Consider the following 19,570-nt stretch of genomic DNA (forward strand, 5'->3'; position numbering starts at 1 on the left):
ATTTTCTGAACTAATTTTGACTGATGTTCCGCTATGAACCTTGTGATGGAGCTCTTGGCCTCCCAATCAAAGCCCATAGCGCTCCCGTCCTCCTCCGAGATTCCTCTTGTTTCTGCATGATTAGTTTTTAACTCCAGCTCGGATTTTGTTAGCTTAGGAAGATGCGGTATACTTCTTCGCGGCTTCAGCCAGGCGCTTGTCTGAGCGTTAGCCCGTCTGTGTAGCTTTGACTGCAGTTTTACCAACCATCAGTTTGTCTCCACGGCTTCAACTACACTGGCTCACCTGTGCTCTTCTACCCCTCCACAACTTCAACCAGACGCTTGTCTGAGCGTTAGCCAGCATGCGCAGCTTTGACTAAGATTTTACCAACCGTCAGGCAGCCTGTTTCCGCACACTGATCCGTCTGCATTCTTACACACGATAGTGGCTTGGGCGATCTTATGTGGCTTCGGCCCTGAAAGCCCGGCTGCACAACTCGATCCCCTACCCCAGCACCCGCATCTGACCTGAGTTCTCGTCTCCCAGATTGTGAGAACTATGATACTCTACCAGATCATTTAAGACAGGCTTACTGAACTAACTACGGGTGGTAAATAAAATGTACTTGTACTTCCTGCAGAGCCAATAGGAGTATCCTGCTCATGCAGCCAATTGTTGTGGAGCAGGGTGTTATGCAAAATAATGTCAGGAGACGCAAGTACAGAACGATCATTTATTAGCCAATGCGATGGGAGAGTCAGCTCCAGTGATCCTTCTCTGATCGTTCTGCACTTGGGTCTCGGGATATTATTTCGTATTGTAGTCTACTCCACAACAATAGCTAATTAATCCAGTTCTGTTTCTGGCCAATGATAACCCCGGGATGTTGTTAGTGGGGATTTAGCGAGGTGATGCCATTGAATGTCAAGGGACGATGGTTAGATTCTCTCTGGTCATTGCCTGGCGCTTGTGTGTTATGGATGTTGCGTACCATTTGTCAGCCCAAGTCTGGATATTGTCCATGTCGTTTTGCATTTGGGCATGGACTGTTTCACTGAGGAGTTGTAAATGGTGCTGAACATTGCACAATCATCAGCGACCATACCCACTTCTGACCTTCTGATGGAAGCGAGATCATTGATGAAGCAGCAGAAGGACACTACTCTGAGGAACTCCTGTAGTGATGTCCTGGAACTGAGATGATTGACCTCCAAAAGCCAGAACCATCTTCCTCTGTGCCAGGTATGACTCCAACCAACAAAGAGAATTCCCCTTGATTCCCACTGATTCCGGTTTTACTGGGATTTCTTGATATGATACTCAATGAAATTCTGACTTTATGAAAAATAGTAGTACTCCATCCTCACTTCTGGAGTTCAGCTCTTTTGTCCATGTTTTAACTAAGGCTGTATTGAGGTCAGAAGCTGTGTGACCCTAGCGAAAGCCAAACTGAGCGTCATTGAGCAGGTTATTACTAAGCAGGTGCTGCTTCATAACAGCGTTGATGATTCCTTTCATCACTTTACTGATTGATCAAGAGTTGACTGATGGAGCAGTAATTGACCGGTTTGGATTTGTCCTGCTTTTTGTGTACGGGATATATTGGAGCAATTTTTCACATTGCCCGGTAGGTGCCAGTGTTGTAGTTCTATTGGAACAGCTTGGCTAGGGGCATAACAAGTCTGGAAAACAAGTCTTCAGTACAGGTATATGAAGTTAGGCCACAATCTCATTAAATGGCGGGACAGCCACATTAATACTGGGGCTACCAGGGAAGGTCAAAGGCTAGGAATCCTAAGGTGAGTAGCCTCCTGTCCATCATCGACAAGGCACAAATCAGGAGTGTAATGGAATACTCTCCACTTGCCTGGATGAGTGCAGCTCCAACAACACTCAAGAAACTCTGTTTTGAGAATGCTTTGAACTATGGCAAATGTGAATTTCCTCAGTGTGGTAACTTGATCACAAAAAGGTATTCAAAAACCTGTTGAAGTTAATCTTCTTTAATAATAAAAAATAATAAAGCTTAAAAGCAAAAGCAGGAGTAGCTAGTTAAACATCAAAGTAACAGTAACAGAATTGAAAGAACAGTTAAATACCAGTAAATCCGTAAACCAGTAAACCCCACTTAACCTTTTTAGACACTTAAGGGGCAATTTAGCATCGCCAATCCACCTAACTTGCACATGTTTAGACTGTGGGAGGAAACATGAGCACCCGGAGGAAACCCACGTAGACACGGGGAGAATGAACAGACGGCAACCCAACGCTGGAATTGAACCCGGTTCCCTGGTGCTGTGAGACAGCGGTGCTAACCACAGTCCTACCATGCCGCCCATTGTTCCATTGCTACTTTTATATTGGATTATGAATGTATCAGTTCCCCACATTTATAAATCAAGTTCCTTATCCTGGTGACAAATAGATAGTGCCATCAAAAGACTACTGAGATAAGGGAACTGGATTTAGCAGTTTGAATGCTGTGAGCTGGTATACAAATTGCTAATCTGGCATTCACTTGACTGAAGCAGTGGTGAAGACAGCACAGGTCAAAGTGTTGGGCTGTCTGGTGGTGGATCAGCAATTTATTTAGTTTTGGCATTATCTTCAACTTTTGCAAAACATTTGGAATAACATCATCTGTTTGCCTATGTGGAATGGTTACTCAGTTAGCCTGATTGTTTGGAGTAACTAGTTCTTAAAAGATGCCATGCCATCTATAACACTAATGAATTGCATATATATATATATATATAGCACGTTTAATGTTGGAAAATGTCCACTTAGATTTAAGTTGCCTTATGTACTTAAATGTATTATAAATGTTATGAGAAGCTGTAGACGAGTAAATCAATAGTCCTGAGCATGAAAGCATGTAATTGCACACAACTGCGTAGCTTGGTTTGAAAAGCTTCTTTCCTTTCCAATAGCTTCAACCTGCAGTACTTAATCTGTTATAATTTTTATCGACTTAACCTGATGCTATTTCTCTGGCCATAATTTGCTACTTAATACATTGTTCTTTGTAGTTGTTGTGCTGTATTTGCTTGCTATTAGTGTTATTAACCAATGCTGTACAGAGGCAAAGTAGGCCTGGATGTTAATTTTAGTGGGGTGTTAAATCAGTTCTCAGGGTGCTTTTCTATTTGTCCATAAAGTTAAGTGGTTCAATTATTGATTGAGTGGAGATGATGTGCACAGTTTCTGCAGCCTATATATATTCTGCAGCCGAATATATATATATATATATAATATTATATAATATATATATATATATATATATATATATATATATATATTTGTGCTATGGGCATCATAACCTACTGGACTGGAGCAGTTCAAGCAGGCAGCTCACGTTTAGGGATGGGTAATAAATGCTGGTCTCGCCAACGACACCCACATCCCATGAAAGAATAAAGAAAATCTTGAAAAGCAGGAGTTGACACAGTAATCTCGCAGTTTAGTTGAGTTCAGCATCCTGGCTTTCAGCTGGCTGTGCACTGGTATTTTAGTCACAGTGATAATGCTCATAAGTTCCATTTTGATATGAAATGTTAGAATCAAAACAAATGAGCAATATGTTCACCCTGCGCGTTCCTCGAGCCAGTTTATTTCCTTTCCCAACTCTTGAAAGTAAACCACTTTGGAACGCTTCCCTAGCCATGTTGATTTTAATGTTTACTAATCTAGAGAATTCCTCCGTGCCGTGTTAGGGAAACTCAAGAAATTGCTGATGTCCTGAATCATCACATTTCTTCCAGCCTGCTGTCTAATTTGGTTGTAGGGCATATGGCCCTTTTGCTGTGGATAGTCTTATCCTTCTCATTTTTTCTACCCTGCTCCCACATACTGAACCTGTAATATTGATAGAACTTATGAACCCTCAGCCTGCAGTAAAAATAATAACCTGGCTAGTTGCCCTGAAGTTGATCTATTCACACAAATAAGATTTAAGAGCAGGAAGTGAAAGGACAAATGGGCTTATGGATGAGGTCATTCCTACCCTGGTCTAACTCAATGTAATCTAGGCATTCAAATGGAAATAGAGCATCCACTTGTGCAAAGGAAGCCCTGACTGTAAATGGGAACTGAAATAAATAGCTGCACACCTGCCACACACACCCGGGCCGGGCCCATCTCTTTCATCCTGCAGTCATCGCCCTCATCCCACCCTGTCCCCCCCACCCCCTCATCTCTGTGCTACTGTCAGCCCTGGCTGTTACCCTAGTCCCGTCACATGCCCCCATCCCTTTGCCCATCTATCCCTCAAACCGGGTAACTCAAGAGGGCTATCCTAACCTGCAGTTGGATCCAGAAGGTAACAGCTCCTGCTCACATCAAGAAAGTAAAGCAGCCAATTAGAAGGGAATAGGAGTTGAGTTCAGTGAACCCTCCTGTGTGTGCTGATCTCCACCCTTCTTCAATTCTCTCCCCATCACCCAGCCCGAGAGAATTTCTCTGCCTCTGTTTCCCCAACAACGTCTATTGATTCCATATTTACCCTTCCCATGCTCCGTTATCCCATACCCTTTTCTCTTGACTGTAAGTACAAATGTATATTGGAGTCAAAATGCTTGGATATTAAGTTTTCACTGGCTTGTTACCATGTTTGAACTGCAGGTTGTGCTGAAGATCATCAAACATTTCCAGGAGGAAGGTCAAGGCAATGAAGTTGTCCAAGGGGTTCTGCTAGGACTTGTGGTAGACGATCGCCTTGAAATTACCAACTGTTTCCCCTTCCCTCAACATACAGAGGAGGATGCTGACTTTGACGAAGGTATGTGCAGGTGGTACCTCTTGAAAATTCAGATTCTATTTCAAGCTGTGAATTATCGCATAGTTCTGTATATGCGAATATCTTGATTGGTGTTCAATTAATTTGAACACTAACTAAGTGTATTGCATAGGATAGGCTTCCAGTCAGTGCATGAGAAAGTTTTCTGAATTCTTGCATCCCATACTTGTATTGCCACTGAACCTTCTGCTTGTGCCACTGATCCTTCTGCTTGTACCACTTGGTGGCAGTCATCAGTTCACTTGTATAAGGGCTGCCACTGACAGATTGCTGATTGGAAACTAAAAACTCGTTAGCAATTTGCAGAATTGAAAATTGGGCTTTGAACAATTGATAGTCGTTTGAATCTTGTCTCTCACATTGTGAATTCATTGCCTCTCTGCTAACATAGGCCACTTTTCAGTTTTTCAGGAATTGAGAATTAGTTCTGCAGCCATTTTGTCAATGTGTTTAGTTTGAAATGGCACTATAAGCAGTTAATTCATGGGGCTCATTTGTGACACATTTATTTATCTGAAATTAAAATCAACCAACACAATGAATTTGAATGTATCGGTTGCACTATCTTGTCAAACTTGCTTTGGTTAAAAGATTAATGTTTGTGAGGATAAGTAGCAAAGTTTACAGGTTAAGTGGCTTGTGTTTGTCAATAGTTTTTCTTGTGCCACAGTAACACAAGGGAGTGGAGCAGCTAACTACACACAACAGTCATAGGGCACAAGATTTTAATCTGTGGCCCAATGCACACTGCTGATTTCACCTGCAGTCAGGCACATTTGCATACAGAATAAAAAATGAACAGCAAATCCTTTTGAGGCCACACTTGTGTTTCTTCTCCCTACAGCAGGGGTACTCAGTAGAGGTTTGGGAGTCAGTTCTCTGTCCCCTTGGTTGGAGGTGGGTATGGAATGGGATGTTGGAGTAGGTGGTGATGATATTAAGTTTCATGTTCAAAATAAAATCCTTTTCTAAAAGTTGAATTTATAATAAAGACGGAATTGCATTTCTAATGATTTACCTCCGGACATCCCAGAGTGCACTTTGTACACAGTAAGTTCTCACAAACAGTAGTGGGATAAATAGCCAGTGAATTATTTTTGGTGTTGTTGGATGAGCGGCAACAAAGAGATGCCAGACGAGTTGAACAAATACTTTGGATCTGTCTTCACGAAGGAGGACACAAGTAACTTCCCGGAAATGCTAGGGGACAGAGGGTCTAGCATGAAGGTGGGACTGAAGGAAATCCTTATTAGTCAGGAAATTGTTTTGGGGAAATTGATGGGATTAAAACCTGATAAGTCCCCAGGGCCTGATGCTCTGCATCCCAGAGTACTTAAGGAAGTGGCCCTAGAAATAGTGGACGCATTGGTGATCATTTTCCAGCATTATATAGACTCTGGAAGAGTTCCAATGGGGTAGCTAATGTAACCCCACTTTTGAAAAAAGGGGGGAGGGAGAAAACGGGGAGTTATAGAGCGGTTAGCCTGACATCGGTGGTGGGGAAAATGCTGGAGTCAATTATTAAGGATGAAATAACAGCAATGGAAAGTGGGGACGGGATCGGGCCAAGTCAGCATGGATTCACTGAAGGGAAATCATGCTCGGCAAATCTTCTGGAATTTTTTGAGGATGTGACCAGTAGAGTGGACAAGGGTTAACCAGTGGATGTTGTGTATCTGGCCTTTTCAAAAGGCTTTTCACAAGGTCCCACATTGGGTGGACTCTGCCTGGTCCCTTAACCAGCTCCTCCAGCCCAATCGGTGCCCCCAACCAAACCACCTGTTCCTCCTCCACCCTCAGAACCTTAGCCGATCTAGAAATTGGCGCATCCCCCCCTCCCCATCGGGGGCTCAGACCTATACAGCTCCTCATAGAAGACCCTGAATGCCTCGTTTATTCCCACCACACTCCGCACCGTGTTCCCCCCCTTTATCCCTAACTCCACCAATCTCCCTCGCTGCCTCCCTCTTCCGAAGCTAATGTGCTAGCATCCGACTCACCTTCTCCCCATACTAATACATCGCCCCCTGCGCTTTCCTCCACTGCGCCTCTGCTTTCCCAGTAGTCAGCAAGTCAGGTTCCGTCGCTCCCTAAGTAGTCCCTCCTCGGGGGCCTCTGCATAGCTCCTGTCCACCCTTAATATATCCCCCACCAGTCTCTCGTCTCCCTATGGGCCCAAATGGAGATTAGCTCTCCCCTGACCACCGCCTTCAATGCCTCCCAGACTACCCCCACCTGCATCTCCCCATTGTCATTGGCCTCTAAGTATCTTTCGATACACCCCCGAATCCGCCCGCACACCACCTCATCCGCCAACAGTCCCACATCGAGGCGCCACAGCGGGCACTGGTCCCTCTCCTTCCCCAGCTCCAGCTCCACCCAATGCGGGGCACCCCCCCCTCCATCTGGTCCATAAACCCCCTAAGCACCTTGGCCGCAGCCGGCCTCTTACCCGCCCTGGACCTCGACCGGTCCAGTGCTGGGTCCAACACCGTTTGAAGTCCCCCACCCCCCATTATCAGGCTCCCTGCCTCCAAATCCGGAATCCGACCCAACATGCGCTTCATAAATCCGGCATCATCCCAATTCGGGGCATGTACGTTCCCCAATACCACCCGCACCCCCTGCAACCTACCACCACCTCTCCTACTTCCAGCTCCCCTTTGGCCAATGCATCAGCAACCCCCCACCCCCCGCTTGATCCACATCTAGCCCTTTTGCTCCCCCCATAACACAGCTGACTCCTGCTGACCCCCGGCCTCTCCCACCATTCCATCGACACCCCCAGTGTGGGAATCTCCCCTCACCCTCCCTGGCAGTCAGTGTGCGCTCCGCTCCAGCTCTCTCTCTCCTCCTCCCCCCCCCCCCCCCCCCCCCCCCCCCCCGACTAGCCATTTCCCTTTTTAGGCCAGCCACGTGCCCGCACCACCATTCCCCCAGGCGGCAGACCCCCCACCCCTACTCCCTCTCCTAGCTCCAGCAACCCAGTCTCCTCCTCTAGCCGTTTTGCTCCCCCCATGGCACTCCTGTAAGTCAGCTGAGTCCTGCTGACCCCGGCCTCCCCCGCCTCTCCATCGACCGCCCCCAGTGTGAGAATCCCACCACCTCCCCCTGGCAGTCAGTGTGTGCTCCTCTCCAGCACCACCCTTCTCCCCCGGCCCGGCCCCCCTTCCTTCCCTAGCGCGGGAAAAAGCCCGTGCTTTCCATCCAAGCTGGCCCCGCCCCCTCTGGCGCAGCTCCCTTTTTACGGCCTTGTCTCAAACCCCCCCTCCCCCCGCGGGCCCCTGCCCTTCCAACACCGACGCCCACATCACACAGCCCCCACATCGAACCATTTCGCCCAATCCCACCCAGCACCAAAGAAAACAGAACAGAACATCCCCCAAAACACAGTAACCCCCCTAGGCATCCCTTCCCATCAAACCCTCAGTTCGAGTCCAACTTTTCAGTTTGGATAAAGGTCCACGCCTCCTCCGGCGTTGCGAAGTAGTGGTGCCGATCCTGAAATGTGACCCACAATCGCGCTGGCTGCAGCATCCCGAACTTCACCCCCTTCCGATGTAGAACCGCCTTAGCCCGGCTGAAGCCGGCCCTCTTCTTGGCCACCTCCGCACTCAAGTCCTGGTATATTCGGATCTCTATGTTCTCCCACCTGCTGCTGCTCTGTTGTTTTTTGGCCCATCTCAGTACACACTCCCTGTCCACAAAGCGGTGGACAGCACTATTACCGCCCTTGGCGGCTAGTTGGCCTTGGGCCTCCTCTCCAGGACTCGATGAGCCCCGCCCAGCTCCAGGGGCCCCGGGAAAGCTCCCGCGCCCATCAGCGCGTCGAGCATCGCGACCACATATGCCCCGGCATCGGACCCCTCCACTCACTCCAGGAGACCCAGAATCCGGAGATTCTTCCTCCTCGACCGATTCTCCATGTCCTCAAATTTTTCTTGCCACTTCTTGTGCAGCGCCTCGTGCGCCTCCACCTTCACCGCCAGGCCCAGGATCTCATCGTCGTTCTCCGAGGCTTTTAGCCGCACCTCCCGGATCGCTGCCCCTTGGCCTTCTGGGTCTCCACCAGCTTGTGGATCGACGCCTTCATCGGCTCTAGCAGTTCTGCCTTCAGCTCCGCAAAGCAGCGTTTGAGGAACTCCTGCTGCTCCTGCGACCATAGCGCCCACGCTGCTTGGTCTCCACCCTCTGCCATCTTGCTTCTCCTCCCTTGCACTTTTCGCTGCACTAAAATCACTTTTCTTGACCGCTCCACTCCTGGTCCAATCCATACAGTGCCGGGGGAACCGTACTGTCACCTTCCCACGCTGGAAACTGTCGAACAATTGCCGTTGGGGCCCCTCAAAAGAGCCCAAAAGTCAGTTTCTGGCGGGAGCTGCCGAACGTGCGACTTAGCTCAGCATAGCCGTACCCGGAAGTCTGCTGAGAAAGGGTAGTCAAGTTTATATAAAAAAAAAAAAAGCTTGATAATTAGCTATTGGACTGGGTTGTCCTCTAATTTTCTAAACACATAACTATTCATTTCCTCCTCATAGCTGCTCAATCACAGTAGCTAATTCTCTCCGGTATTATAAGAACTAGGAGCAGGAGTAGGCCATCTGGCCCCTCGAGCCTGCTCCACCATTCAATGAGATCATGGCTGATCTTTTGTGGACTCAGCTCCACTTTCCGGCCCGGACACCATAACCCTTAATCCCTTTATTCTTCAAAAAATTATCTATCTTGATCTTAAAAACATTTAATGAAGGAGCCTCTACTGCTTCACTGGGCAAGGAATTCCATAGATTCATAACCCTTTAGGTGAAGAAGTTCCTCCAAAACTCAGTCCTAAATCTACTTCCCCTTATTTTGCGGCTATGCCCCCTAGTTCTGCTTTCACCCGCCAGTGGAAGCAACCTGCCCGCATCTATCCTATCTATTCCCTTCATAATCTTATGTTTCTATAAGATCCCCCCTCATCCTTCTAAATTCCAACGAGTACAGTCCCAGTCTACTCAACCTCTCCTCGTAAACCAACCCCTTCAGCTCTGGGATTAACCTAGTGAATCTCCTCTGCACACCCTCCAGTGCCAGTACGTCCTTTCTCAAGTAAGGAGACCAAAACTGAACACAATACTCCAGGTGTGGCCTCACTAACACTTTGTACAATTGCAGCAGAACCTCCCTAGTCTTAAACTCCATCCCTCTAGCAATGAAGGACAAAATTCCATTTGCCTTCTTAATCACCTGTTGCACCTGAAAACCAACTTTTTGCGACTCATGCACTAGCACACCCAGGTCTCTCTGCACAGCAGCATGTTTTAAGGAATTATAAAGGAATCAATTTGATGGACTAAATCTAACAATTTATTCAAAAAATGTACTTGTCTTGACATGGTTTCTCTATTTGTTTTACATGCTTTCCAAACAAACATTGTACTTAAATGGTTTAATTGTGGCGTCTTCAAAAGAAATGTGCAGTTTTAGAAACCAAATTAAGTTTATTGTTTGGGTCTAACTGATTCCCAATGGGAATGTTTACATTATTTATTTTGATGAATCACCAAATATATGTGGTATTATATTTTGTCATGATAGGATGGGAAGTATTCTAGAGTGAGTATACCCAAACAATTGTGTCGTCATAAGGAACACCCACAGAGGTTGGGCAGTGCCAGCCCCCCCCCACCCCCCACCCCTACTCCGCTCCAGGAACAACTTTCTCACCCTCGGAGTCCCTCGCGCCCACACAAACCCCGTTATGTTCCTGTTGACCCGCCTAAAGAAGGCCTTCGGGATAAAAATGGGGAGGCACTGGAACAGGAACAAAAACCTTGGGGGCACCGTCATCTTAACTGACTGCACCCTACCCGCCAGGGACAGCGGCAACGCGGCACCTCTTGAACTCCTCCTCCATTTGTTCCACCAGCCTTATGCAGGGCCCCCCAGCTCCTGGCCACCTGGACCCCCAGATATCTGAAGCTCCTCTCCGCCCTTTTTTAGTGGGAGCTTGCCAATCCCCCTCTCCTGGTCCCCTGGGTGAACCACGAACAACTCACTCTTCCCCATGTTGAGCTTGTACCCTGAGAAATCCCCGAACTCCCTGAGGATCCTCATTACCTCCGGCATTCCCCCCACTGGGTCCGCCACATATAGCAGCAAGTCGTCCGCACAGAGCGACACCCTATGCTCCTCCCCACCCCGCACCAACCGCCTCCAGTTCCTCAACTCCCTCAGTGCCATAGCCAGGGGTTCAATCGCCAGTGGGAAGAGCAGGGGGGACACGGGACACCCCTGCCTCGTCCCTCGATGCAACCAAAAGTACTCAAACCTCCTCTTGTTCGTGGCCACGCTCGCCATCGGGACCTCGTACAACAGCCTAACCCACCTGGCAAACCCCTCCCCAAACCCGAATCTCTTCAGCACCTCCCACAAGTACCCCCACTCCACCCTATCGCAGGCTTTCTCCGCGTCCATCGCCACCACTATCTCCGCCTCCCCCTCCCTCGCCGGCATCATAACGTTCAGGAGCCTCCGCACATTCGCGTTCAACTGCCTCCCCTTCACAAACCCCGTCTGGTCTTCATGGATGATCTGCGCACACAATCCTCAATTCTCGTAGCTAAGACCTTCGCCAGCAGCACCTTGGCATCTACGTTTAACAACAAAATCGGCCTGTAAGACCCACATTGCAGGGGGTCCTTGTCCCACTTCAGGATCAAGGAGATCAGTGCCCGGGACATCGTCAGGGGCAAGGCCCCCCCCCCCCCACTCCCTTGCCTCATTGAAGGTCCGAACTAGCAACGGGCCCAACAGGTCCACATATTTCTTGTAGAATTTGACCGGGAAACCGTGCAGCCCCGGTGCCTTCCCCGCCTGCATGCTCCCTATCCTTTTGGCCAGCTCCTCCAGCCCAATCGGGGCCCCCAATCCTGCCACCAGTCCCTCCTCCACTTTTGGAAACCTCAATTGGTCCAGGAAGCGTCCCATCCCTCCCCCTCCAGTGGGGGCTCGGACCGACACAGTTCCTCATAAAAGTCCCTGAAGACCCCATTGATGCCAACCCCACTCTGCACCACACTCCCTCCCCTATCCTTAACTCCCCCGATCTCCCTAGCTGCGTCCCACTTCCGAAGCTGATGCGCCAGCATCCGACTTGCCTTTTCCCCATACACATAAATCGCCCCCTGGGCCTTCCTCCACTGCGCCTCTGCCTTCCTGGTGGTCAACAGGTCGAATTCGGCCTGGAGGCTACGCCTCTTCCTCAACAGTCCCTCCTCGGGCACCTCTGCATACCTCCTGTCTACCCTCACCATCTCCCCCACCAGCCTCTCATCTCCCTCTGCTCTCTCCTCTCCTTGTGGGCCCTAATGGAGATCAGCTCTCCCCTAACCACCGCCTTCAGCGCTTCCCATACCATCCCCACTCGGACCTCCCCGTTATCGTTGGCCTCCAGGTATCTCTCTATGCTTCCTCGGACCCGCTCACTCACCACCTCGTCCGCCAACAGCCCCACCTCCAAGCGCCACAACGGGCGCTGGTCCTTCTCCTCCCCCAGCTCTAGGTCTACCCAATGCGGGGCGTGATCCGAAATGGCTATCGCCGAGTAATCGGTAATCTCTACACTCGCTATCAGCGCCCTACTCATAATAAAAAAGTCGATCCGGGAATAAGCCTTATGAACATGCAAGAAGAATGAAAATTCCCTAGCCCCCGACCTTGCAAACCTCCAAGGGTACACCCCTCCCATCTGGTCCATAAACCCCCTCAGCACTTTAGCCGCCGCCGGCTTCCTACCCATCCTAGACCTGGTGCGATCCAGTGCTGGAGCCAACACCGCGTTAAAGTCGTCCGTCGTCTCCCCCCCCCCCCCCCCCCCAATTATCAGGCCCCCCACTTCCAAGTCCAGGATCTGACCCAACATGCGCCGCATAAAACCCGCATCGTCCCACTTCGGGGCATACACATTGACCAGCACCACCCTCTCCCGTTGCAGCTTACCACTTACCATTACATACCTGCCGCCATTGTCTGTCACAATGCTCGACGCCTCGAACGACACCCTCTTTCCCACCAAGATCGCCACCCCCTGATTTTTGGCATCCAGCCCCGAATGAAACAGCTGACCTACCCACCCCTTCCTCAATCTTACCTGGTCTGCCACCTTCAGGTGTGTCTCCTGGAGCATGACCACATCCACCTTCAGCCCCTTCAGGTGCGTGAACACCCAGGCCCGCTTGACCGGCCCGTTCAGTCCCCTTACATTCCAGGTTATCAGCCAGATCAGGCGGCTACCCGCCCCCCTCCCCGCCGACTAGCCATAACCCCTCCTCGGCCAGCCAAGCGCCCGCACCCCACACCCAGCCCGTTCCCCACGGCGGCAGACCCCCGTCCCAACCCCCTCTACTCGCTCCAGCTCCCCCTTGACCATACCAGCAGCAAACCCCCCCCCCCCGAGCTAGGACCCCCTCCTAGCTGCTTTGCTCCCCCCATTGCACTCCCGCAAGTCAGCTGACTCCTGCTGACCCCGGCCACTCCCACCTCTCCTTCGACTCCTCCCATTGTGGGACATACCCTCCTCTTCCATTACCCATCAGCAGGCTCTCTGCCTCCCCCTTTCATCCCAAGCACGGGAAACAACCCTCGCTTCCCTGCCCCCTCCAACCTTCTGCGCGGGAAAAAGCTCGCGCTTTCCCATTTACTTACCCCCCTCCAAGAGCCCATCCGACAGACCCAACCAAAACAGTGCCCAACCCACCCTAACCACCTCCACCGAACCAAAAAGAAACCATCGACTGATTCTCCATCTCCTCAAACCGTTCCTGCCATTTCTTGTGGAGCGCCTCGTGCACCTCCACCTTTACCGCAAGGCCTAAGATCTCGTCCTCGTTGTCGGAGATCTTTTGTTGGACCTCGCGGATTGCCACCCCCTGGGCCGTCTGGGTCTCCAACAGCATGTCGATAGAAGCCTTCATCGGCTCCAGCAGGTCCGCTTTGATCTCCCTGAAGCAGCGCTGGATAGCCTCCTGCTGCTCCTGCACCCACTGCATCCACGCTGCCTGTTCCCTGCCCGCCACCATCTTGCTCTTCTTCCCTCGCACTTTCTTTGGGTTCACCGCCACTTTTTTAGTCGCCCCGCTCCTGGTCCAAGCCATACACTGTCGGGGGAATATTGCAATCTTCTTCCCACACCGGGAAATGTCGAAAAAATGCCGTTGGGGGCCCTGAAAAGAGCCCAAAAGTCCGTTCCAAGCGGGAGCTGCCGAACGTGCGACTTAGCTCTGCATAGCTGCAGCCAGAAGTACCACCATATAAATTTAATTCACATAATCCTGTTCGTGAATATCCACGATCTCTGTGTTAACCTGTTTGATCTTTCGCTAGAATCTGAAAAGTTAGCAAAACTATTTTCTTTTCCCTAATAGTTTTGGGAAATTGGATCTTCTCTGTGATGTGCTGCCTCATTGCCATAGCATTGACTATTAATCGCAATTGCTTATTAAATTAAACTTGATAAAACAATATGGTTTCAACTTCCCAAAATAAATATGACAAGAACAAAGAATAGTACAGCACAGGAACAAGCCCTTTGGCCCTCCAAGCCTGCGCTGATCACGTGTCCTATCTAGACCACCCCAAATTATAATTTGTTAATATAGTGATATTCCCCATAGCAGTTTTTTGTTCCTGCATTTATGAATCTTGAAAGATAGCTAGAACAGGATTTCATGGATCAGCATACTGTTAAATTTGAAACAATTTTTAATAACAATGAGGGTAAAGGCAGTGCTGCTAAAATTGCTGGTACAGTTCAAAAGGAACTGTTGAAATCTTATTAGAATAGTGTTTTCCATTGTTTATGGTAATCCAAATACCTATTTAATAAATACAATAAAAGCAACATACTGCAGATGCTGAAAGTCTGAAAAAATGCACGGTGGGCTAGTGGTACCAATATTCCTGGTAGCATTTTTGTCAGCTTTCAAATGAATATAGAGATTTCAAAATGGGCACTCTGGTTATGTGACCTTTCTCCACAATGATTTCAAAACGGATGTTTATCTGGTGTTTGGGTCTGGCCGTTGCATGGATTTTAATGTCTCATTAGCCTCTGAAAGGGTCACCACACATGTTGAGGATTTTGTTTTGGCAAGCCATTTTCTGGGAAGACCTTGTGATTTCATGTGGGAGGTAAACTTATCAAGATGCAAATAATGTCCATTGTTCCTTCAATGGTCCCCTTTTGAAATTTACCTGGGTAGTCCCAGGTGTGAGATGGGACTGTTAACAACTCTTCTAAAAAAAGGAGTTTCAATCCCTGTCCGTCCCCCAGCTTCATGATTGTAATGTCCTTACAGTGGAGTGTGAGATTCCACAAGGGCGAAAGGGGAACTCTTTTCATTCTCTTAATTCCTTTTGGAAGTTTGCAAGACAGATGCCCAATCCTGTGAGCCATGTGACCTGTAGCAGCCATCTTTTTAGTTCAGCCAAAGTCCATTAAAAAAAAAAAAGAAACAAAAATAATTTACGTACACAGGTTTCATGTTTTATTGACCTGCCATATAATTAGCAGACACATTTATATACATAAGGGAATCTATTAAGCCCATCCTCATTCACCCATCTAGAATTCTAAAATATCACAGCCATCATGCCTTTTTATTACATTTTGCATGATTCTGTAATATCAGTTAGCATGGGGGCTAGAATGGTAAGGCATTTAGTGGGAACAGGACTCAAAGGAACAGGGAATCAGTCGACTATAGGAGGACATGATGGGTTGAAAATAGAGATTCATGGTTGTCCAACTGGGATGAACCCCCCCCCCACCACCACCACCACACCAAACAAGTTGACAGCTATAAACATTTTTGTGTATAATGGGTAAGAACAATTGATAAGCAGCTAGGAGATTGAAAGCACAATTAAAAGTGACCTGGCAACATTATTTTTGTCCAAAAGGCAGAAGGAAATGGGTGTAGAAAGATATAGGGGGTTGTGGGTGGTGAGGGATACAAGGAAGAGTCAAACGTATTCTTGTCAGTGACCAAGGCTATGGGAATGGAGAGGCAAAGTTGAACAGATGAGAGTTCATAGAATGGGAGGAGTTTGCAGAGGACAGGAAGATTAATTAATTCAAAAGAGAGAGTCCAAGAGGAACTGAAATGGGAATTGTAATCATTGAGGGTGGCTTGTCGCTCAGTGGAGAGGTTGAAGTAGGAAAGTTAAAGATGAGAAATTCTGAGTAAATCAAGAGTAGACAACATTAGACGCTGAATATTTTGTCGTAGAGGATTGGCGCAAGTGAGTTTCATGGAGGCGAAAGTGGTAGAGATACCATAGGAATTGGTGGAGAGACCAGAGTGTGATTTACTGGCAAAACACACGGCCATTGCAGCAGTTTTGGCAGAACAAGTTTAGGAGTTTGAGAAGGGGAAAGATGTGGTCACTTGTAAGCAAAGTTTCAGTCAAGACCACAATGTCAGCGTAATCATCCTTAATAACCATGTGGATGACAAGGTACTTATTTTCAAGTGATGGGACATCCAGGAAGAGAGGTCCAGAAAGGGATGCTGAGTCTGCTAAGAGTCCAAGTGGTGAGGGGGGGGTCAGTGGGATGGGATGGCGTTTGGCAAAGTTATCCATCTGGCTATGCTGGGTAGAAAGGAGGTGGACTAAAGGAGAGGACAATCCAATTGAGAGATGCAACTTTTAAAAGGGGTGGGGTTCAGTGGTGCTGACTACTATTCAAAATGGGAGAAATGAATGGTGGCATGACGTGGTGCCAGGAAGGAAAGAGTCAAGAGAAAAGAATAGCAAAACTTGCTAAAAGTAATTGACTTGCATTCAGAGTGCCAGCCAAAATGTGCTTCAAAAGGACACTGAATTCAGCTTGAATGCATAATTTGGAGAGATGTACTCGTCATAACCGGAAAAGAGACCATCTAAGAAAGTCCAATGTTTTGTTGTCTTCCTTCCAGACATGACACTCCAACCTAAAATCTTGCTATCTAAATAATGGCATTTACCATATTTATACCTTAGAATGTTTATTGCACGATTCTATTTGGGTTTGCTGCAATCTTTTTTCCCCAATTCCCCCCTCATATTACGCTGTAATCTTTGTTTTTACCTCCTTTTTAATTTTCTCGTGGAGTTTGGCTACTGGTGATTGCTCTATTGCGTTAACAGGCCTATTATCATTTCCTCCTAATGTACACAATTGTATCCGCATAGGAGTTTAGTGGAAATAGTGCGGCTTGTGAATCTGTGTGGTGTAACACTGAAGCCTATTGACCATGGAATATGCGCCCATTTGTACAAATGGAACCATTGTATAATTGAGATTTGTGATTTTGGGGTATAATTAATCATGTCTCATAAAACAAGGCTGGAATTTAGAGACTATTTATTTTGGTAAGCATGTTTTAAAAGACAACGAACTGAAGGAAAAAAAAACATTGAAGTAAAAAGTTGATATTCACAACCTCTGGCTAGAACATTTTGACGTTATTCCTGTCCGTTGGTCAATCGATCTGAACTTAAAATTTTAAGCTAAGTCCCGCCTGCATGTTTGTACTAGTACACTTGTTACCATAATTCCTTTCCCAAGTTTATTGAATTTAAAACTTTTTAAATATGAGCACCATATAATACTTCAGAAATGTAGTGAGAAATATTTTAAAATTAAAAACAGAAACCAACAAGAAGGGCAATCCTCTGCCATGCTGGATTAACTCAACATTAATACAATTATTGTGCTCTACCCTGAGGCTTTTCCCTGTCCAGCTGATGCTCTACAACTACAAAGCTGAAAAAAAATATTTATATTAAGAGCTTCCTTCTTCCTGAGGAGGCTTCAGGAGAATCCACATCCAACAGCTTGCTCTGAAAACTCTGCTCACATTTTGACAGTTGTGGACATATTCCACCACAGCATTCTAAAACAATTAACCACATTCTAAATATAACAACCCCCAAGATTATTTTTAAAAAGTCAATTTTCGCAATCTCCCAATTTGTACAGATTCTTTAAGAAATTCTGGGATCTGGATTCACACCCTCACTAAAACAAATCCATCTTACCTGGGGCATCCCCTATCTATGAATCAAGTTCAGTTGAAATTTGTCTATTAGTTTTTGAGATATATTGTTTTCAGACTAACAAACAGAGCAAAGCATTGCCTCCACCACTGTAAATATGTGAAAAAGAGTATTTTAATGTCGTACTGACTTTTGCTTTAATTAGTGATACTCGGATCACTGGGGCTTTTCAGTGTGAGAAATGAAAGTTCAGTATTTTTAACAAAATGTTCCCAATTATTTTTAAAAGCTAATATATTTTGGTGTCAGCACTTTACAGAGGATGAGCAGCATCCATCACAGTCCAATATTACTCTCGGATATGCTTTTGCTTCTTCAACTATGGTTCTCATTGTGCCATTTTTTGAATATGTTTGAAAATGCGATTGCACTAGATTAGTACCATAGCTGAAGTACTATGCACAGTTTTGGACACCATATCTAAGGAAATACACTTGCCGTGGAGGTGTGTGATGAATGTAATAAATTGTCATTTTATATTTTATATATTTTGCAGTAAGATCATTAAAACCTAGGTTAATATGCATACAAACAGTATGACTGCTAGGGCGGTGATTAAGGTGTCGTAAAAGTGCGATAATCATTGATTTGCAGATGGAGTGCTCCGTTAATAGATCTTGAAAACCATTTACTTGTTTACAGATAGCTAGCTAATGGAATTATTGTTTAGGATTGAAGGACCACGGGGTGTAGATAATTTATGAGGGATATTGTGTTTGGTCCTGGTGAAACAAGTCAAGGAACATTGTGTATGAAGAGACAAAATAATTCCTTTGCTTTGGGTATAGATAATGTAGTTAATGGGAGGAGCCAGGTCTGTCTGAAGAATCGATAGGTCCTAGAATTCTAATCTGAATAGTGGTGTTTGAGTTTGGTCGTGAAATGTTTTCTATCCAAAGATTCTGCACAGCGAAGAACAAGTAAAACCCTGGTTGTTAACTTTACTTAGTTACTAGACCTCATTGCAGCCTTGATTCAAACTTGGGACAAAAGAGCTGAACTTCAGTGGTGAGGTTAGAGTCACTGCCCTTGACGTCAATGCAGCATTTGACTGAGTGTAGCATCAAGAAGTCCTGGCAAAAGTGGAGTCAATCGGAATTAGTGGGGAAACGCTCTGCTTGGAGTCATACCTAGCACAAAGGAAGATGGTTGTGGTTGTTGGATGTCAATCATCTCAATTCCAGGACATCACTGCAGGAGCTCCTCAGGGTTCTAGGCCTAGGCCCAACCATCTTCAGCTGCTTCATGAATGATCTTCCTCTCGTAAGGTGTGGGTGTTTGTTGATGATTGCACAATATCCAGCATCATCCGAGACTCCTCCGATACTGAAGCTGTCTATGTCCAAATGCAGCAATACCTGGACAATATCCAGGCTTGAGCTAAGTAACATTTGCACCACAAAAGTACCATCCCCAACGAGAGATTACCTTTTTTAAATACATTTATTCAAACAAGATTTTAGTTGCAATTTAAAAAAAAAAAGCAATACAGCAAATCCCAATCCTGTACTAAACTGATATACCCACCCAATCTCCCTCTCCACTCCCGCCTCATCCCGCATAGAGGAAACAGAACTTTAATAATAAAAATAAAATACAACCCCCCCCCCCCCCACCCCGCAAACTGCTGACAGTAATCAGTTCCCAAAAAAGGAGATGAAGGGCTGCCACTTCGAGTTGAATCCTTCCATCTTTCATGGTGTACTT

The 19,570-nt window shown here is 46.9% G+C and overlaps 1 protein-coding gene across 1 annotated transcript in view; it reads left to right on the forward strand.

Moving 5' to 3' along the window:
* LOC140385352 (eukaryotic translation initiation factor 3 subunit H-B-like) overlaps nucleotides 1-19,570 on the forward strand; it is a 182,930-nt gene that overhangs the window by 4,279 nt on the left and 159,081 nt on the right. The window contains exon 2 of the mRNA XM_072467419.1: nucleotides 4,603-4,759. Within this exon, the coding sequence (XP_072323520.1) occupies nucleotides 4,603-4,759 (157 nt within the window). The remainder of the gene's footprint in view (nucleotides 1-4,602; nucleotides 4,760-19,570) is intronic.

The sequence above is a fragment of the Scyliorhinus torazame genome, chromosome 11 (genome assembly GCF_047496885.1).
Source record: "Scyliorhinus torazame isolate Kashiwa2021f chromosome 11, sScyTor2.1, whole genome shotgun sequence".
Taxonomy (NCBI): Eukaryota; Metazoa; Chordata; class Chondrichthyes; order Carcharhiniformes; family Scyliorhinidae; genus Scyliorhinus; species Scyliorhinus torazame.